This window comes from Rhinolophus sinicus, chromosome 12, assembly GCF_057876585.1.
Source record: "Rhinolophus sinicus isolate RSI-liver-muscle chromosome 12, RSI-T2T, whole genome shotgun sequence".
Classification (NCBI taxonomy): Eukaryota; Metazoa; Chordata; class Mammalia; order Chiroptera; family Rhinolophidae; genus Rhinolophus; species Rhinolophus sinicus.
Genome location: NC_142512.1, coordinates 35653027 through 35674171, shown reverse-complemented (window position 1 = coordinate 35674171; position 21145 = coordinate 35653027). Strand labels below are relative to the sequence as shown.

The following is a 21145-nucleotide window of genomic DNA, read 5'->3' as shown; positions in this document are numbered from 1 at the left end:
TCACTCTTAGGAATCTATCGTACAAAAATAAAGACACCAGTGTCTAAAGATACATGAACTAGGATGCTTCTTGCACCAATACATATAGTGTTTATATTTCATAGCTATATGCTCTCCATTGTTTCAGAATTTCTTGTTTGTCAAACGATGTCTTCCTTTATCTCTTTGAGCTTCCTTACTTTCAAGTGTTTATCAGAGTAGACCAAAAAAACTAATTTCAAATGTGAGTTTGTATCTCAGTTGTTGAGTTGGTTGGTCATCTTTTTTAGCACTTGATTTCTTCATGTGCTTTAGAATTTTGGATTACAGGCTCATTATGGCTGAGAGTTTTTGCTTTTGCATTGTGCTCTGTTTTTCTCTTTCCCCTTTCTTGGCTGGTGGATTAAGTTTTGTGGTTGCATCCACCGTGCCCTAGTCCAGAACTGGTCTTGTGATGGCAGCTGTGAACTTGTGCTCTTCACTGATTTGGGGGTCTTGCAGACCTAGTCACAAGGTTAGAAAATGCCTTGACCCAGTTCTTGATTGTGAGGCTGTCTTTGCTCTGTTGCTTCCTTCAGTCCCAGTTTTGGCCATAGCTCCTAAGAGCTGGTCAGTTGCCATTTTTTCAGCCTTCTTTCACAAATGAGGGAGCTTCACTCCAGTCCCTGGATTCAGCCAGAGAGTCTGGCTCTAACCTCTATTCCATGTGCAACATTTTAGCTCCCACTACCCCCATGGGCCCTTGGCTTTGGCCCTACTCACCACTTTGCTTCTCAGTTCTCTTTCTAGTCCACTGAGAAGTTTATCCTGTTTGTGTTTTTTTTTTTTAAGCTTGTTTAGGTCTTATTAATGCCTTCTAAAACTTTTTCTCTCACTGTTATGTGTTTGGAGCATAGAGGGTGTAGCAACCTTCCTTTCCTTAGCATTTAAGTCACTTGGGGATGGAGTTTCAACTTCTCACAGTGGAAATACACTAGCAAATAGAATTTGGGGGTGAAAGAGCTGAGCACTGAGACTGAAACACTGGGAGTTCAAGTATTGGGCATTTTGTCTGAACTTAGTGGGTTGGGCAGGGATGTGAACCAGACCAGTAAAAGCCCATCTGGGCAACTTCTAATTATGCACAAGCTTCCTATACTGACCCCATGTGGTAGTAAGATGATTTGCAGGAGCAGAATGTTCCACCCGCAGAGCTCTCTGCAGTCCACTTGGAAGCCCAACTGACCCCCTTTATGAGCTAGCTTCACCAGCCAACCTCAGGCTTTTTAGACAACTCAGAGGACCAAAGAGAAAGCTAATACTGCATAAGGGCTCTTAGCTGGCTAAATAGAAAAATAAACAAGATATGACCCTTTTGGTTTTGGAACAATTCATAGTGTTGACACACAATATAAACAAAATAACTGAGAAAGAAAAATAAGAGCGATGTAGACAAGTGTTTAAATTCTTCTCCAGAAAAAGATTCATAAATTTCAATATTGACCCAAAAAAGAAGCACACAATTCTGAACAGACCAATAACCAAGAGGGGGGAAAGAAAAGAAGTTTCCAAAAAATTAACTCCAGGGTTAGATGCTTTTGCTGGCAAAGCTTTTTCTAATGTTGAAGGAGCAGCAGTGTCTATTGTTGATATTTCAAAACACAGCATTAAGAAAGAATGCCCTCAATTTGGATCGTAAACTGTTATAACTCTAATTCTCAAATGTACCAAAAAAAAAAAAAAAAAAAAAATGAGCAAAGAAAACTATAGACCAGATTTTGTAAACACAGGTGTCTATCAGAGCCAGAAAGTAATATAAAGGTATGAAGTTGACTGGGTGAGAAATGACAGGGAATAGTGGGAGCTTCAGGAACTGGAGAGTGTGTACCCCTTCACCAGGAATTCAAAATCACTTTAAACCTCTGGGCTGGTCAAATAAACAAGTCCTATGAGTCACCAGTGTGCAGCCTGTGGTATAGTTCGATCTCTTTATAAACATAGATGTAAAAATTCTAAGTAAAATACTAGCAAGTCCAATTCAACCTACACTACATTTAAAAAAATCTATGACCAGATACAGTTACTCTAAGGGTGGCACAAATGTTTTAATATAGGAAAATTATTTTTTAAATAATCTATCATCTCAGTAGGTCCCATTAGAAAAACCCATCTGATCATTTCAGTAGATGTTGGAACTTACTTCCTGACAAGCAGAGGCCCTGGGATCCAGAGCCGGGTTGGGTGTAGACTGGCAGAGGGTGTCCCAAAGGTAGCATCTAGGGGTGAAGTCAGCACCAGGCCTAGGTGACAGCCCAGTGAAGTGTTACTCCAAGAAACTGGGCAAGAAGCAGAAACCAGATAAAGGCAAGAAGGCAGAGCCCGGGAGATGCTTGGAGGCACAGACTTGGGGCTTTACTGCAGGAGGCCTCCATGTCCTCTGGTCCAGAGCCAAGTTTGAACTCTAGCTGCTGAAAATGCATTTGAAAACATTTAGCATCCATGCCTCATAAAGTAGCTCTTAAAGCTAAGACTCTAAAGACAATACCTTAGAGAAAGGATATATCATACAAAGCTGCCCACTTAAAACTGAAAAAAAAAATGCTTTCTGTTCTGATTTTCTGAGGAGCCATTTTGTATTTTCAATACTTACTACAATGAAAGGGGGGAAACCACAGTAAAAATTACAGGGGAAACTGAATAGGAGACAGCGAAGAGCAATGAAACTTGGATTTTATGTGGTCAAATCTAAATCAATCTATTCACGTTATACCTCAAGAACAAATTTGTTTTAAACCATTAAATCTAAATGGATACTGATAGAGTAACTGGGAATGAACGCTATATAAAGACTTCCACAACTCTACTTCATACCGTATACAAAAATAAATTCCAGATAGATTACAGACTTAAATGTAAAATTGTAAAACAAAAATTGTAGGAGAAAATATATGAGACTATGTACCTCATCCAAGATCCAGAGATCTACTGAACGAATGAGAAACCATAAAACAAGAGGAAAATATTTATTCCAAAAAATGTTAAAAAATTGAGTAAAGTCTTAAGTCAAAGCGCAGTGATTAAGTTGAGACAAAGTTTAAAAGGATGAAAAACTTTCAAAATTGATAAGAAAGAAACAAATAATGCAATAGCAGTAGATAAACTCGGGAAGATTGTGAAGAGGCAGTTCTGGTAGGAGCCAATTCAGTCGAGAAACCCATTAACAAACACTCCCCAGCAGAGAAACTGCAAATTAAAAAACCAAGGAGGTCACTTCTCACCTATCAGATGAGCAAAAATTAAAAACAGCGATAACACCTGCTGATGGAAGGGATGTAGGAAAACAATACTTTCAAACGTTGCTCTTGGAAATGTGAATTGTCACAGCATTTTGGGAAAGCAACCTGGCAATAAACTATTAAAACATTCTCTTCTCCCCAGTAATCCCATTCCTGGGAAACTCTACCATAGAAATAAAGGCATCGGTTCATAGCAATGTGGGTAGAACCACGTTTACTATGGCCTTGTGGTAGTGGCAAAACTGAAAACCAAGTGAATGCCCATTCAACAAGGGAGTAGAATATTATGCAGCCATTAAAAATGAGTTAGATGTGCACCATCCAACTTGGGAGAATATTTGCTATGTATTCATGGTTAAGGAAGAAAAGCAAGATGCAAGGTAGTGTATGTAATATGATTCTTTTTAAGTATAATGATACTCATCCTCCCCCCCAAAAAAACCTGTGTGTGTGTGTTAATTGTTACAGAGAAAGGTGGAAAGAAGTTAGAAAGGAAGGAAACAGCAAGCTAGCCAGGCTGTTAACATGAAGGGGAATGGGAAATATTTAAAAACCATGTGTGTAATGTGACCTCATTGGTGCGAACATATAGAGATGGGGAAAAGGATGGTCACCAGAATATTAATGATGATTATCTCATGGGGTGGGATTACAGGTGACTTACTTTTTTATATTTTTTTCTATGTCTTAAATGTTATATAATGAGTATATATTATTTATATAATCGGTGGGAAACAAAGCTATTTTCATGGGGGCAGGGGTATTGGCAGGTAGAGGTCCCTAGGAGACTTGATTTAATGAGCACAGAAGATCGATATTTAATTAACATATCAATTGCTGGCATGTCAACTGATGTTTTCCAAAATCCTTGAAGCGTAGGTTCTCTTAAGTAGCCAAACTGTCGTCTGAAACATTGTTTACAATCCTCCCATTTAACAAAAACTGAAGAATGGAATGATTACAAATACCAAAGGGGCAGGAGACATTAAAGGAGGTTTTATTTAAGTGCCATCAAATAACTGGATCTCCTGTACTCATCACAGTTTAGGATTCCTTCTCCTGTCAACTTCCAAGCCCCTTTATCATTGCTTTCAAACCTTTTTTTTAAAAAACCATTCTCCCAACCCCCACCCCGACCTCTCTGTAGTGGTTCTTAAAGTCTTCATTTTAAATCTTCAATCTTGGTGTTGCTTTTTATTACTTCCTTCTCACGCAGCTTGGATTCCCCTGGCTGTCTGTGCACCTTGCTTTTGGTGGGCACTGCTTTCCTTCTTCTCCTCCTGCCTCTCTCCAGGCACCTGCCAGGTTCAGGGGAGGGCTGCAGGTGTTCAGATCTTGTCTATGCTGAATTTGAACATGACTCTCAAAAATTGTTGGGGTCAGCTGATTACACAGGAAGTTGGACTTCACCTGCTCTTTCTTTCAGAACATTTATTGAGCATTGCTGGGTGCCCAATGCCAGGCTAAGGTTTCAACAGTGAATAAGGCATGATCCTGGGGAAATCACGAGATACGCGATCAGTGCTCTACTGAACACTGGGGAAGCACTTAAGGAGAATGCCATTAGTAGGGAAGGCAGGGGGATGGGGGTTGGAGGGCATGGGGGAGTGGATGGGTAGGGGTGGGAACACCTGCTAGGACTTGGCAAAGGGAATAGCAGATGCAAAGGTTGAGTGGTTCTCCAAGTGTGGTCCTAGAAAAGCAACATCAACAATACCTTGATGAGCCCTGGAGATACAAATTGTTCCCCAATAAATCTTTAAATATATATATATATACCTGGGTACTTGCTGAAAATTCTAATTCTCAGGCCCCACTCCCAACCTACCAAAGCAAAAACTCTGGGGGTGGAACCCAGCAATGTTTTATAAAGTCATCCAGGTGATTCTGACGCATCCTAGAATTTGATAACCACTGCTCTAATAGGGACCTGAGAGGATCGTTACATGACAGGAACTAGGAGAAAGGAAATGAGGCTTTGTGAGGACCTCTGCGGCCAGTCAAGAGAGTTAAGACTTTGCCCCATGGGTGTTGTCTCCAGAGTCGCCACAAAAGCAGGGGCTGTGGCACTTATACAGTCTCTCCCAAATCGGCGTTTCTGGGAGCTCTGGCATTCTCTGTGCACCCTTGGGGCCGAGGGCTTATCCGCGAGGGGCTGAGTTCCTCCCCCTACCCCAAACACCAGGCGGTGGGCAGGAGAGAGGTCAGGCCGCAGACCTCACCGCACCGTGGAGCCATGGGTTTGCCGTCCAGGAGGAGGTGAGCACACGCAGAAGCTCGGGTACCGGCCGAGACAGGATAGGCGCTGCACCGAACGGTCTGGGCACTGGAGGCCGACGCCTCGCCCCACGCCCACCGCCTCCCCGCGGGAGGCTCAGAGGACCTAGGCCCCGCCCCTTGGCCTGCGGGGCGCGGCGATTCAGGCCGATAGGCCCCGCCCCGGCCCCGCCCCCGGCCCCGCGCGCGCCCGGCCCGCCTCCCGTAGGGGGAGCCGACTCGGCCCGCGCCCCTGCGCGCGCCCGCGGCCGGGTTGCAGGGCTGGGCGCGCGCCCCGCGTCCAGGGCAGGAAGATGGTGGCGAGCGCGCGGGTGCAGAAGCTGGTGCGGCGCTACAAACTGGCGATCGCCACAGCGCTGGCCATCCTGCTGCTGCAGGGCCTGGTAGTGTGGAGCTTCAGCGGCCTGGAGGAGGAAGAGCCGGGCGAGGTGCTCTGACGGCTGGGCGAGCAGGCGGGCAGGCCGGTCACGGGGGCGCGCGGGGTCCTGGCGGGGCTGCGGGCGGCCCAAGCTGGGGAAGTGGGGCGTGGGCCGCGTGCTTTCGGGGCGCGCGGGCAGCCTCTTGGAGCTGGGCGTCCGACCCCTGGCGCCCCTTCTTCCCAGACGAGTGTCGGGGACTGCGCGCGGGTCGGTGCGTGACCCGGAGGCCCGGGCCGCGGGCAGGCAGGGGACCGGAGCAGCAGAAGCTGCTCTTGGTGGGGTGGTCTCCGGCTCGGGGAGCAATGAAGGTCAGGCGCGGAGAGCGGGGCCAGGAGGTGGGGCTGGGCCTGAACCTGCTTTGGGGAGGGGAGCCTCAGGCCAAACTTTCTGAAGTTGGGAGGGGGCGGGGGTGTGCGCTCTATGGGTGGAGGGACCCCGGGCGTATGCGTCCAGCTGCTCCTGACCGGCAGCGGCCGGTGGGGAAGTGGAGCCTCGGGGTGGAACACAGTCCGCCAACTGAGGGAACAGGGAGTGACCCCGAAGGAAAAACCTGGAGTGTCCCTGAGGCGTGGCTTCCTCAGCCAAGCCACTCCAGGTGTCTGAAGACCCTGTATGGGTCTTCAAGAGGAGATGGTAAGGGGAAGTAAGCCGGTGAGTTGGCCTCAGAACATTAGGAAATTGGGGAGAGGGTTCCCCTCTGACTCTAAGGGAATGGGGACAGCAGCAGCTGGTTTAGCAGAGCCCGAGGCCCTGGAGCTGGGGCGGACCCGTCCTGCTCAGTCCCCAGGTCCCTGCCCCTGAGGGTCTTAGTCACTCTTGGCTGATCGAGGATTCAGCTGGAGGCCCAGATATGTCCTCCCCAGTGTGGTCAGGAAGGGTCCAATGGGGTCTGAGGCCATCCTGGAAAGTGGGGAAGGATAGGCCAAACCCTGGCCCTAAGCTGTGGGCCAGAGGCAGGGCTTCCCTGCACCCACCCCACCCCCTGGGTTCTGGTGCCTCTAGGGTTCTGAGTCAGATGCTTTGCTTGTCATATCCTCTCATGGCTCTCCACCTGGCAGGGTGAAGGCCAAGGGAACCCTAATGCCCACTTCCCCTTCCTGCGTCTAGGCAGCCTGGAAGGCCTGGTGTGGAGACTGGGAGAGCTGCCCTTGCCTTTTTTGGGAGAACCAAGAGGCTAGGGTGGTGAGGGGAGCTGGAACATAGTCACGTGAGACTATAACTCCTAAAGGAGCTGAGAAGGGTGTGTGTGAGAGGATGGCTCTGTGACATCTGAAGGGAGTGAGCTTGGTCTGCGTGGACCAATAAGTAGGAGGAAGAGAGTGCTTCAGGTTCAGTGTAAGAAGACTCTTTGGGCAGATGAGACAGTCTAAGATGTCATGGGCTGCCGAGGCAGTTAGGGAGTACGACCCTGGAGTATGTGAGCAGAGGCTAGTGACCTCTGGGGAGGGGCATGGCAAAACATTTGAGACTTCTGAGAAACAAATGGCCCTAGACTGTGTATGGGCAGAGAGATTGTCCAGGCTTCAAGGTCCCTGCCCACAGCCCGGCATGGAGACCTGGGGCAGTAGAGTGGTTGGAATCCCATCTTCCCATTTCCTCCTAACAGAAGCTGATAGGGGAATCCCTGGACTGGAATGGAAAATAATCCCTGATGACCTAAAGATTGTGTGATCCAAGCAGCCATCAGTGCTTAGACCACCTCAGCAGCCACCTCACCAGACCTCAGGGTTGCTAGGCAGCAAACAGTGCTTAGGAAGGTGGGCGCTGAAGTTGGACCGCCCCACTTCACCTTCATGTCCTATTCCGGCACTGCTCCTAAGTAGCAGTGTGACCACTGGCAAATCACCTGACCGCTTTCTGTGTCCTCTTCCGTATCCCCCCTCATGGCGGGGACAATAATAGCACCTCTCTTGTTGGGTGATTGTAAAGATTAAACGAAAATGATGACCGGGAAGTATTTGCAGGAACTCCTGGCACATGCTAAGCCGTCAGTAAATAACTCGTATTATCGTCTCAGCACTACACATTGGGAATAGAGATTCATTCATTCAGTCAAACAAATATTTATTAAGTCCTACTTGGTACCAGGCACCGTGCTAATACTGGGGATACAGAAGGAAATAAAATAGGGTCTCAACCCTCACAGGCAGACAGTCTGCAGGGAGAGACAGCGTAAAGGAAACTCAGTAGAGTTACAAGGGGTCTGGTTTAGGTCAGGTGGTCGGTGAAGGCTTCTGCAGGAAGTAGTGTGTGAGCTGAAGGAGCCAGCCCGCCTGGGGAAGAGGTGGGCAGAATTTCGGCAGAAGGCCCTGAGGAGAATGGGCTCAGCTGGATTCCTTTGAGAAACGGAACAGAGGGTGTTGTGTGTTCCCTGGAAAAAGGTTCATGAGTTAGCCCAAGGCACATCCTAGATCCACAGTGAGGGGCGAGGGTTTTATTCTAAGTGCAGTGGGAGATTACCTAAGGGGGTTATGTAGTGATGGGACCAGAGATACATCTAAGAGGCACTCCACCCATCTGTGGAGGGGCTGGAGTGGAGACCAGGGACGATCATTAACAGCCCCAGAGCCACTCTATCATTTTCAAAGCTTTCACAAACACCGTCTCACCGTTTACTTTAAAGGCAGTCTGAGAAGTCCGGAGGAGGTGGGGTGTGGTGCTGTGTTCTGTCTCCTCGGCTCAGAGGGCTCCTCGGAGTTGCTGCAGGGCCAGAAGTGACATAGGCCTTCAAAGGCCTCCTCAGTGGGGAGGAGGGGACCTTGGAGGCCAGAACACATCCAGACCAGAGGTCAGAGGGCCAGTCCTCACCCTCCGTAATCAGAGGGGATTCTGACCTCAGGGACTACTGAGGGCAGCTCCTCCAGGGGCACGAACATGGGGCTCTGCTTTGCCCATATGAACATACCTGGGAGGGGGCAGGGCTGAGGGCTGGCTGCCCACCAAGGACCCTCCCCCATCACCCATTCCTCACTGCTGCCTCCTGGTTCCCCAGCCTCCTCTGGGATTGTCCTTCTCAGGGTCAGCCAGCTCCCTGCTGCAGTGCAGGGCACCAATAGGCCCGTCTCCTCCCACATCCTGTCCCCCACCGCAGCCAGCCTGGCCCTGTGCCCCGGACCCTGCCCTCCTGACCAGCTTCCTGACTCACTTATACTGGCTTCCACCTGAAAGCCCACAGCTCCTCTGCCATCTCTCCCCACCGAAGCTTGGGAATGTCTTTCTCTGCTGGCTGTGTGGCCAGATCAGACATCACCAGTGGAGCGACATTCACCTGTCCTGGGAGCTGCCCAGTCCAGAGTGCCCTCTCCAACATGGGCACAGAATGGAGTCTGCTGCCTCCTCCCCACCCTGCCCTCCCTATTGCAGGTGTCTCTTCTCAAATGGGGATAGACACGCCCAGCTTCCTTGGATGTCTCTCAAGAGATCAGAGGGGTGGCTGGGTGCCAGGCACAGAGGGCATGGGTGCTAGGGTGGAGGGGTGGGGCTATAGCCCTACGGTGGCTGACAGCCTGATGTAAGGTACCTGCCGCGTTCTGATGGGAGAGAAAGTGAAGGAAGTTCCTAGGGAGGTGAGGGACAGAGAAAACTCAACCCAACAGAGTCCAAAGTGTTTGAGGGCCCTCTCCTGATTTCACATTTGACTGGTTCCTACTCCCTTTCCAGTAATAAGAATAGGGCTGGCAGCATTTATTGAATGCTGAACCTATGCCAAGAGCTTTATATTCATTCATTCATTCATTCATTCATTCAACAAGTACTTATTGAATGTCTACCATTGTCAGACATTCTTCTGGGCTCTTGGAATATATCAGTGAACAAAACAACAAAAATCTGGAGCATTTGAGGTCTTGCTTCTCAGCAATTGTCTTCAGTTTTGGCTCAAATAAACTCTTATCAAAACTTAAAAAAAAAAAACAAAAAAACCCTGAAAAACCAAAAAGCCCTGTCCTCATGGAGCTTACATTCTTGTAAGGGGAGAGACACAGAATAACACAATATAAATACATTGTGGGATGAGAGAAGGCATTAAGTGCTATGGGGAAATTAAAGCAGCGGATGAGGGAGGCCTGGAGTTTTAAATGCAGTGTCACAGTGAGCCTTATTGAGAAGATGCCATCTGAGCACCGAATTGAAGGGGTCAAGAATGAGCTGTAGGGACATCTGGGGAAGAGCATTCCAGGTGCAGGGGACAGGCAGGGGTGACCGTGATGGAGGCGGTGAGAAGTCATCCAATTCTGGTTGTAGTGTGAAGGGAACTCCAACAGGATTTACTGATGATGGATTGAATGTGGGATGTGAGGGAATGAGTCAAAAGATGACTCCCCAAAGGTTTTGGTCTGAGCAACTTGAAGGATCGAGTTGCCGTTAGCTGCGATGGTGAGGACTGACGTAGGAGCAGGTTAGGGAGGAAAGCCAGGAGTTCACTTTTGGACTTGTGGGCTTGAGAGGGCGAGCAAGGGAGCTGTCAAGGGGTCAGGCAGTTAAACACTTGAAGGCTCAAGGGAGCAATCCTGGCCAGATGGAGAAACCTGCGAGTGGATGGAGTTAGAGACTGAAGCAGATCACCTGGAGAGCTAGGACACGGCAAGGCCCGGGGTAGCCTTACGAGATAAGGAAGGCTGAACCAAAAATGCTGATGAGTGGCCACAGGCAGTGGAGACCCCGGGAGGGAATCCCGGAAACTAGGTGAGGAGGGTGCTTCAAGAAGAGGCTGAGGTCCGGGCCGTCCTGCTGCTGAAAGGCCAGGCCAGAAAGAACTTGTGGCCCTTGTGGAGTGGGTTGACGAGAATGGCGAGAAAGGAACGGGAAGTGCTGACAGTGACAGCTCTTTCTACCTGCATTTCCTCGTGTGACACACTTCCCTCCTGTATTTTACATCTGAGGGGACATGCTCAAAGAAGGCAGGTGACTGCAGGGGAGCGGCCGTGCTAGGCGTGGAGCCCTGGGGACTCCAGAGTAGTCACATAAGGGCCTGGTGCTCCTCTGTCCCTTCCACAGCTCATGCACCAGACACCAATCAGACATCCCGTGTGCCATCTACTCCAGTGGGCACTGGGCAGATAGGGCTGACGTGACAGTCTCTCCCCCAGGAGCTCAGTCTGCTAAAGGACCTTCCCACTCTGGGGCAAATGGAGTGGCTTCCCATGAGGGGACTTGAAGCTAGATCTTGAAGGTTGGATGGGATTTGGTCAGGCAGGGAAGGGGTTCAAGGGAGGAGGACAGAGAGCTGGGGAAGAGTGTGGGTGTATATGCCTTTCAAGAGGTAGAGCTGGGAACCAGGAGTGTTGGGCTCCAAGTGTGACCTGGCCACCTAGGGAAGTGTGACCTGGCCACCTAGGGAAGGGCCAGTGTTTGACAAGAGGCAGCAGGAACCAGGATGCAGGGTGTGGCAGCGGTGAAGGCCCACATTTCCCTTCGACAGAACCTGCTTCGATAAGTGGTCAGTTGCCAGCCTTCAGCTGCTGGTGCCTTCAGGCTCTGCCTCGGTCTTCTAGGCCTGGCTGGGCGCTTCCCGGACAGCCCAGCCATTGCTTGTGTGGCAGTGGTACCAGGGCTCACGTCTACAGGCCATCTGTGCACTGGAGTCTCCGTTAGTTGGCTGAGGCTCTCCCCGAGTTGTACTGTATCTGAAGCTCTTCCTCCCTCCTCTCCTTGCACAGCCCTGCTTGGCAGTCTGAAAGCTGCCTGCTGACTCCTGTACCCCATCATCGACAGGTGTTACCCCAATGAAAATCTTGCACTCTGACTCTGTCTTGCTCTTGGCTCCCCAGAGCACCCACCAATATTGGGTTCTCAGGTTTCACCTCTATCCTCCCCACCAGACTTTCCCCTTCTCTCCTTTGTGGCTTCAGTGGTGCTGCCACATGGAATTGCTGTGGGTGGCAGAATGCTTTCCTTCTGTCTCTTCCCAACCAGGGTGGGGTGGGAATGCTGGATGGACACTCTTGTGTCCTCTGCAGGGTCTCCGTACCCTTTTCTTGTGACATGTGGACATTCATTTTTCACATCTGCTGAAAACAATTTGGTGCTGAGTCCAAAGCACAAAGGAGACACAGTGCCCCGCGATCTGTATAATGAATAGGGGGATGTGGGTGTGATGGTGCCATGGAGGGAGGACAGTGCTTCTCAGCCCGCTGGTCGGGGAGAACTCCCAGCAGATATTCTATTTGTGCAGAGTCCTCAGGTGAACAGAACTTCCCTAGGTAAAGGGTTGCAGGGGGCTCAAGAGCAGGAGGAAAGTGACTGTCCCAGTGACCTGTGTCTGCCTGTCTTTTACAGAAAGGAAGGCAGAGGAAGCCACGGCCGCTGGACCCGGGCGAGGGCTCCAAGGACACAGATAGTTCAGCTGGACGGCGGGGCAGCGCCAGCAGAAGGCATGGGCGCTGGCGGGGCCGTGCTGAGAGCCCGGGCGTGCCCGTGGCCAAGGTGGTGCGGGCAGTGACCAGCCGGCACAGAGCCAGCAGGCGGGTCCCACCCGCCCCACCCCCAGACGCCCCCGGCCGCCAGAACCTGAGTGGGGCAGCAGCCGGGGAGGCACTGGTTGGGGCGGCTGGCTTCCCCCCACATGGTGACACAGGGAGTGTGGAGGGCGCCCCCCAGCCCACGGACAATGGCTTCACCCCCAAGTGCGAGATTGTGGGCAAGGACGCGCTATCTGCACTGGCCCGGGCCAGCTCCAAGCAGTGCCAGCAGGAGATCGCCAACGTGGTATGCCTGCACCAGGCCGGGAGCCTCATGCCCAAGGCTGTGCCCAGGCACTGCCAGCTGACTGGTAAGAGACAGGCCTGGGTGGAGAGGTGGCAGTCCCAGGAGGTGACATGCAGGGATCCCACCCCCGTTTCTCAGAGGAAGAAAACTCAGAGGGGCCCACCTCCCTTGCCTCGTTGATGATAAGTGCACTGAGTGGCAGAGGCAGAGCTGGGAGCCAGGAGTGTTGGGCTCCAAGTCTAGGATTCTTCTTTTGGAAGGCAGGCATCCCCCTCTTCGCATCTGACCTTCACCCTTTGACCTGGGGAGGGACCTCCCTGATGCCCATTTTCCACTCTCAGGGAAGATGAGCCCCGGCATCCAGTGGGATGAGGTCCGGGCCCGGCAGCCCGTGGACGGCCCCCCAGTACGAATCGCCTACATGCTGGTGGTTCATGGCCGTGCCATCCGCCAGCTGAAGCGGCTCATCAAGGCCGTCTACCACGAGCGGCATTTCTTTTATATCCATGTGGACAAGGTACTGTCACCGGGAGACCAGGGGGGTCTGAGTGAGCAGAAGCCCGGAAGGCCACAGACAGGCAGGGTTTCTGACCTGCTCAGATCGCCCAGAGTTAGGGAAACAGGCCTAGAATGGGGGAGCAGCCAGCACAGGTGACATGGCCCTGCCCTGTGCTCTCTCCATTCCGTGTCACTTGTACTTTGTCCCATGTTTGGGGTGGGGTGGGGAGGTTGTAATGCTGAGGGTCCACCTTCGGCTACTGAGTATCTCCTCCTCTGCCCCCTCCCCCCAGCGCTCCAACTACCTGCACCGGGAGGTAGTGGAGCTAGCCCGGCAGTATGACAATGTGCGGGTGACACCCTGGCGCATGGTCACCATCTGGGGCGGGGCCAGCCTGCTGAGGATGTATCTTCGGAGCATGCAGGACCTGCTGGAGGTGCCTGGCTGGGCCTGGGACTTCTTCATCAACCTCAGTGCCACCGACTACCCAACCAGGTGTGGGGTGGTGCTCCGAGCCCTCCAGATGGCAGGGGGCCCATGTAGGCACTCGGGTTTGTAGGGTCCTCATAGACTCCTTCCTCTCCCGAAGGCCTCATTCTGGGATCCACACAGCCCAGACGTGGTCCCTTGGCCCCAGCCATGTTTTAGGGGAGGAGTTGGTGAAAGATGATGTGAGGATTGAGAGTGAAGGAGCCAGGGAGGAGGAGGAGCCAGAGGTGTGTATGGGGACGCTGGGTCGGACAGCAAGAGGTGGAGGAGGAGGGGCTGGTCTTCCTCAGGGGCCTCAGGTGTCCACCCCCCCAGAGCACAAACCAGGAAGCCAGGAGGCCAAAGGGTGAGGCGAAGTGTGCTAGAGGGAGTCCACTCTGGGCCAGTGACTGAGCAACCCCTCACACACGCTGCCCACACCCCATTCCCTCTCCAGGACCAATGAAGAGCTGGTGGCTTTCCTGTCCAAGAACCGGGACAAAAATTTCCTCAAGTCGCATGGCAGGGACAACTCCAGGTGAGGGGGTGGGGTAGGAGGCCCAGACCCTGGGGTCTCATCACAACCCCTCCCACACAGGGGGCTCCAGGCCCTGGGTTATGAAGCGTCCAAACCAGTCACAGATAGAGGAGTGCTGGTTCCTATGCAGATGGGAGAGCCGGGACCCCACCCTGCATGACCCTCAGCCGTAGCTGGTCTGCTCCTCACAGGTTCATCAAGAAACAGGGCCTAGACCGGCTCTTCCATGAGTGTGACTCGCACATGTGGCGCCTCGGCGAGCGGCAGATCCCGGCAGGCATCGTGGTGGACGGCGGCTCCGACTGGTTTGTGCTGACGCGCAGCTTCGTGGAGTATGTTGTCTACACAGATGACCCGCTCGTGGCTCAGCTGCGCCAGTTCTACACCTACACGCTGCTCCCGGCCGAGGTGGGTGAGCAGGCCCCCACCGGGCCGGGCAAGGGCATGCTGGGGTGCCCATGGCTCACCCTCCACCCTGCCCTGCCACCTGCAGTCCTTCTTCCATACGGTGCTGGAGAACAGCCCGGCCTGCGAGAGCCTCGTGGACAACAACCTTCGAGTCACCAACTGGAACCGCAAGCTGGGCTGCAAGTGCCAGTACAAGCACATCGTGGACTGGTGCGGCTGCTCCCCCAACGACTTCAAGCCGCAGGACTTCCTACGCTTGCAGGTGCTTCCCCGTGACCCCCAGGCGCTGCCCCTTGCTAGGGCCTCGCCCTGGCCTTTCATGAGTTAGTAAAGGATTCAGGGTGGGTCAGAGAATCTGGGGCCTTCACCTGGAGCAGCCCTCAAGGCTCTCGGGCTGCAGTGGCAGCAAGAAAAGCCCTGGAGACTGCTCTGTGGGCAGTGCTGGGAGGGGCCTCTCCCTGCCGTGCTCTCTGGGACCTCCAGATCCCTTCATTCTCCTGCCCTCTCCCTCTCCAGCAAGTCTCCAGACCCACCTTCTTCGCCCGGAAGTTTGAGTCAACTGTGAACCAGGAGGTTCTGGAAATCCTGGACTTCCACCTTTATGGCAGCTACCCTCCTAGCACGCCAGCCCTCAAGGCCTACTGGGAGAACACCTACGACGTGGCCGATGGCCCCAGTGGGCTCAGTGATGTCATGCTCACTGCTTACACCGCCTTTGTCCGCCTCAGCCTGCGCCATGCCTCCACTGCATCTCCGCCGGCCACCCCACTCTGCAGGTGAGACCTCCTTCTGACATATTGCAGGCCCTCCAGGGTGTGGTGTTGGTGGGGGGCCATCAGAAAGAGACCGCCCCTGCCCCCAGGGAGCCCCCAGTCGGAGGCAGGGGGGAATGCAAATAAAACAGAGACAGTAAGAGCCAGGCACGTAGGTGCTGTGGGTGTGAGATTTGGGGCAAAGGAAGTACTTGGGGATGGGACTCCCCAGAGCCCCCTCCCTGGGATTCCAGCCCAAGTTGGGTGTGCTGATGGCATCTCCCTTTCTCCCTGCTGGAACCTTAGGTTTGAGCCCAGGGGCTTGCCGTCCAGCGTGCACCTGTATTTCTATGACGACCATTTCCAGGGCTACCTGGTGACGCAGGCGGTGCAGCCCTCAGCCCAGGGGCCGACAGAGATGCTTGAGATGTGGCTGATGCCCCAGGGGTCCCTGAAGCTGTTGGGGCGCAGTGACCAGGCCAGCCGGCTCCAGAGTTTGGAGGTGGGACAGGCCCTCCCCTTGCTTTCTCCTGATCCCCAGCAAGACTCAGGGTAGTGGGAAGAAAGGGTCACTAAGGGAGGGGTAAGGACTGGGTTAGGCCTTTGAGGACTGGATTCATGGGCTCTTCTTTCCCAGTGACGGCAGCCTTGGCGATGCCCCGTGTACATGCCTGCGTCACCCCCACATGCACACGTGGAGGAGCACCTCTCACTTGGGGTGCACACACGACATGCAGTGAGCAGGGAAGGGACTGTAGTTCCACTACAAAGCAACCCCGGCTTCTAAACTACAGGGATAGTCTAGAGGGACTTGGACATTCCATTCAGGACATAGGTTAGGATTTTGAGTTTCTCCTCGGTCTCTTTCTCAGAGGCCTTGACTTCGTTTGGGGATGGTCTCTGGGCAGGACTTTGAACCTCATCTCTGCCTTCCTGCCCCCACCACTACAGAGCAGGTCAAACGGAAGGCTAGAATGAATGTCAGGGCTGGGACAAATATTAAAGAGATCCTAGTCTGAGCCCTTCATTTTGCACATGGGGAAACTGAGACCCAGAAGAAGACTGACTAGCTCAAGGTCACACAGTGAGATGGAGGCAGCATCAGGGTAGAGAGGACTGCCCCCCAGGCTCCTGCCCAGCTACCTCCCTTCCTACAGGTTGGCACCGAGTGGGACCCCAAAGAGCGTCTTTTCCGGAACTTTGGGGGGCTGCTGGGGCCACTGGATGAGCCTGTGGCCATGCAGCGCTGGGCCCGGGGCCCCAACCTCACAGCCACCGTGGTGTGGATTGATCCCACCTATGTGGTGGCCACCTCTTATGACATCGTGGTAGACGCGGAAACTGAGGTCACGCAGTACAAGCCCCCACTGAGCCGGCCCCTGCGACCAGGGGCCTGGACTGTTCGATTGCTTCAGTTCTGGGAACCCCTGGGTGAGACCCGCTTCCTCGTGCTGCCCTTGACCTTCAACCGCAAACTACCTCTCAGGAAAGGTAAGGATCTCGTTCCCAAATGATGCCCAGAAGCCAGACAGAATGGGATTTGGCAGGCAGGTGACCCCAAGAAGCTGACCATCAGAGCTGATCCCCATCCCTAGAGTAGGAGAAGGGCAGGTTGGGAACTTGATTGTTTAACCCTTAGCGTCCCAGGGCCCTGCACTGTGGTGTGATAGAAAGGGAAGCAAGGCACACTTGGCTTTGGAACGTAGCTCTGATGCTTTCATTGGGCTTTCATCCTTGGCAAGTTACTTGACCTTCCTGAGCCTCAGTTTTATTACATGTAAAGTAGGAGTAATACAACTATTGGATGCCTTCTGGGTGCGTGGAACACAAATCCACTTAAACTAGCTCAGGAAGTTAGTGGAAGAATGAAAGGGCTCTGTCCCATAGAACCTAGGAAATGTCTAAGGTCTCGCTGGGAACCAGAGGTACTTTTTCACCCTCTGGGGCCATGTTGTCCCTCATCCTGTCCTCTCTGTCAGTCTCAGGCTCTGGCTTCTCGATACATGATACATGTCCCCTCAGTGCAACAGAGACTGACGAGGGCCTCTGGGTCTCTAAGTCCCACATTCCTGGGACAGCAAATCTGATTGGCCATCCTAGTCCATTGTGTGGCTGGGTGGGCAAGGTCACATGGCCCTCCACCCACCTGGCTGAGGCCAAGGGAGCAGACTCTGAGCACAGGCGTAGGCTGCAGGGTCCTGAAAGGGGGCCTAATGTAAGTAACTAGCCCTTGGGAGACATTCAGGCCGAATATGTGGGTAAAAGAGGCTGGTATGCAGTGGCTGCTCAGTAGGTAGCTAGATGTTGCCTTTTTCTGGCCACATCCTATCACAGAGAAGGTTGGTTAGATGGGGTAACCCAGAGGAGGCTGGGGTACTGAGAGGGCTGTGGCAAATCCAGAGCAGGTAGCTGCACCCCTGCTCTCCCAGGACTCAGCCTGATGGAGGAGACGGGAAGAATGGCGGCCTGCTTTACAGCAGGCGGGTATTGGAGCAGAGCCTTGAATGAGCTGGATTTTTATAGACAGAGAAGGGTATCCTAAGCGGAGGAAACAAGTTGGCAGGTGTCTGGTGTGTGAGGTGAACAGAGGGTGGAGGGGAATAAAATGCAGAAGGCTGGGAGGAAGGCTGGGCGAAGCAAACAGGACCGCATAACTGGAGGGCTCTGGGAATCACTGGAGGTGGGCGTGGGTGACACAAACCAGACCATTGCGGGAAAGTTACCTTATTTTCTAATGTGCCTTGAACCCACTGTTTTCCTTAATCCTCAAATGGGGAATTATGGGATTAGTGTCTTGGTTTTATAAAACTAATCGTTTTATAGGCAGAGAAAATTCTGTCGGTTAGCCCGAGGTCACAGGTAGGTCACTCAGAAAGATGTGACTCAGTGGTCGAGTTGGGACAGGCACTGGGGTGCCCACACCTGACTCCTAGGCTCTGGCCTTCATGGGATCAGTTGGGCAGGGTATGCTGACTGCCTGCTCTGCACCCCCAGATGATGCCAGCTGGCTGCATGCCGGGCCCCCCCACAACGAGTATATGGAACAGAGTTTCCAGGGCCTAAGCGGCATCCTGAACCTGCCTCAGCCAGAGCCTGCAGAGGAGGCCGCCAGGCTGCACGCAGAGCTCACAGGCCCTGAACTCGAGGCCTGGACAGACAGGGAACTGAGCAGCTTCTGGTCCGTGGCTGGACTGTGTGCCATGGGCTCCTCCACCTGCCCCTCCCTGGAGCTCTGCAGACTGACCAGCTGGAGCTCTCTGTTCCCCGACCCCAAATCGGAGCTGGGGCCTGTCAAAACAGACGGGCGACTCAGGTAGCAGGGCCCCAGCCAGCACCTCCGGAGGACCCGGGGAATCGCACCTTACAGACAACGGAGGGGTGTTCCCCCACCCACAGGCAAGCACCAGCGGCCGAGGCAGCACACCCGCGTCAGCCATCGAGAACCCGCAAGACGGCAGGGAAGGTGGACATAGTGTTTACTACTGCTACTGGCTCCGCTGAGGACCAGAGGGTGGCAGCAACGTGGGGAGAAGGGCTCCAGCTTCCTCACCCCGCTCTTCCAAACCTTCCCCTCTAGTTTTGTTTTCTTTTTTTTTAAAAGGAAAATGGGTGGTGGGGAGAGGAACTGGAAACAAAAGATGTGCAATAGGGCTCAGAGCAGCCCCAGGAAGTGGGCCATGGCTCCGGGGAGCAGGGCCTTGACGAGCCCATCTGCCGTTGCCCTGGAGGAGGCTGGGGCTGCCTCACTCTCTAGGGCCTCGTTCCCCAGCCTGGGCCTGTGGTGCTCATGGCTGAGTCTCTAAGTGCCATGCCAGGCTCTGAGGCCAAGAACACGTGATTTGGGGGAGCACTGTAGAGCAGGACTCTAGTGGGACAGCCTCTCCTCTTGTAGCCAGGGGACCGAAGAAGAGGGGGTGGGGCTGGCTCTAGGGCTTTCCAGCATACTCTGTCCCTTGATGGGAAAGGCAGGGCACCAGGGCCTACTGAGACCAATGCAGAGTCTCCCAGGTACCCAGAACTGCAGCAGGGGCGAGGCCTCCTGAGCAGTGTGGGAAGAAGATTCTGTCAGGGCTCTCAGAAGAACTTGGAGCAGCATTGTGCCTGAAGCTCAGTGTGAAGTCTGAAATATGCAACAGAAGAAATATATGTCTATCTCTCTAAGCTCAGCCTCTGTGTTTTTCCTCCTGGGTATTGGGAGCCATGACTGTTGGGCCTTCTCCTGAAAGTCTTGCCTAGGACTTTGGCAGCCACGAGGTGGAGGGCTCATTCCCAAGAGCGGCATCAGTTTAGAATCCATCCAAGAACCAGAAGGGATGGTAGAACGGATCTAATCCAGCTCTGTCTTTTTCTAAGGGGCAGAGAGGCCCAGAGAGGCTCAGAGACTTCTCCATTGCTACCCAGTAGGCCAGCAGGAGAACCAGCTCAGTTCTTGCGAGTCCTGACCCAGCACTTCCTCCCCTGCTGCCAGGCTAAGGCAGATGGTAGCTGCTCTGCCTTTGGAGTCCCCAGGGCCCATCCCAGAAACCCTCCTCACTGTGCTTGCCGCCCATCCCTGAGTTGTGGAGCGCTCTCAAGAACGGAGGTGATCCCAGCCACAGCCTGCTGGTTACCTTTGGAGCTTGTCCCTTTAGGGGCAGGAGCAGCAGTGGCTTGGCTCCCTGGCCACTCTCTTTCCCCTCTGACTCTCCTGCCATTGTCAGCTAAGGCTCCGTGTCAGTCCTTCTCACCTTACTTCACGTGGGAGTGAGGGTGAAGGGTTCTCAAACCTTAATCAGCCAGTCACGTTGGCCTGGTCAACTCAGCTTGCAGAACAAAGGGCCCAGTTCCTGTTCAGGCTGCCACATGTCAAGTTTTCCTAGTTGCCAGGAGAGGGCACCCTTGACCACCAATAACAGCATTGGGGTTTTCTGTTTAGCTGCTGAGCTGACCCTGCACGCAGCATCTCATTTAATCCTCACAACTTCTCTTCACTCAGCACATCAGCAAACTGAAACGGTGAGCCCAGAGTCCTAGCTGTTAGGTGGTGGCAGCAGGCTTCAGAAGGAGCAGGCCTCCGCGACCCTGGCACTCCATTCTGCTCTCGTAAGGTCAGGGACCCAGGAAAGCGCTAACAAGAACTCCAAGAAAACTGGGTTCACAGGCTAAGATGACTGTTTTTTGGGGCTCCTATTTTAGTGAATGTCGGAAACTCTACTCTGGTTCTCTGGAATTTTTTTTTCATCAACGCTTAGGCAAATAAAAGAAAAATTAATAACCAGGTTCAGCACATTAGACCCAGGCAGTAAGCAGAACATTTAGACTGCTGGCTAAGCACTGACAGACCAGCCTGCAGTCTCCGTGTGGGCTGTGGCTATGCTATTGTTAGGCTAGCACAACACTTTTCAGTTTTTTTGAACTCAGGGGCACATGCACTCTGGCTCAGCCCCTACCATGCCCACCACGGCACACCAGCTCTTCCTCACTCTCATCACCTGCTGAGAATACTTTGCATTTGCACTTTTAGCCACTGGATCCCGATCCTGACTGAGGGTTCTGAGTTCATGGGTCTCAGGTAGAAACCCAACAATGGTACGGGTTCAAAGCTGCCCCAGGCCACTTCGAATTTGCAGGCCCTCGACAACGCCAAGTCCAGCCCCACACCTACTGCTCGGGCTGCACGTCTTGGCCCCATGAGTGAGAAGCACTGCAGACCAGGGACCAGGCTCCAGGACTCCTGATGGGGTCAGAGGGCAAGCTTGGCAGGGAGGCCCTCTGCTCCTGTCCTCTTCCCTGCCCAGGTCACTGAGGCAGGTGTTGAGTGCAGCTGCTTTGCCAACTGTGTCCCC

The 21145-nt window shown here is 53.3% G+C and overlaps 1 protein-coding gene across 4 annotated transcripts in view; it reads left to right on the top strand.

The window, feature by feature from the left end:
• The window catches only part of XYLT2 (xylosyltransferase 2), a 39386-nt gene extending 19905 nt beyond the window's left edge, over nucleotides 1-19481 (top strand). Inside the window, exons 1-11 of one of the 4 annotated variants that reach the window (XM_074320282.2) lie at nucleotides 5742-5959; nucleotides 12227-12719; nucleotides 12997-13172; nucleotides 13447-13649; nucleotides 14080-14160; nucleotides 14334-14568; nucleotides 14654-14830; nucleotides 15085-15344; nucleotides 15627-15822; nucleotides 16478-16811; nucleotides 18315-19481. In XM_074320282.2, coding sequence (XP_074176383.2) covers nucleotides 5825-5959; nucleotides 12227-12719; nucleotides 12997-13172; nucleotides 13447-13649; nucleotides 14080-14160; nucleotides 14334-14568; nucleotides 14654-14830; nucleotides 15085-15344; nucleotides 15627-15822; nucleotides 16478-16811; nucleotides 18315-18637 — 2613 coding nt within the window. In that variant the 5' untranslated portion in view covers nucleotides 5742-5824 and the 3' untranslated portion in view covers nucleotides 18638-19481. Of the gene's footprint in view, nucleotides 1-5740; nucleotides 5960-12226; nucleotides 12720-12996; nucleotides 13173-13446; nucleotides 13650-14079; nucleotides 14161-14333; nucleotides 14569-14653; nucleotides 14831-15084; nucleotides 15345-15626; nucleotides 15823-16477; nucleotides 16812-18314 lie in introns of those variants that run through there. The other 3 variants (XM_019730939.3, XM_088802206.1, XM_088802207.1) reach the window with 3 other exon arrangements.
• Nucleotides 19482-21145: the final 1664 nt, after the last annotated feature.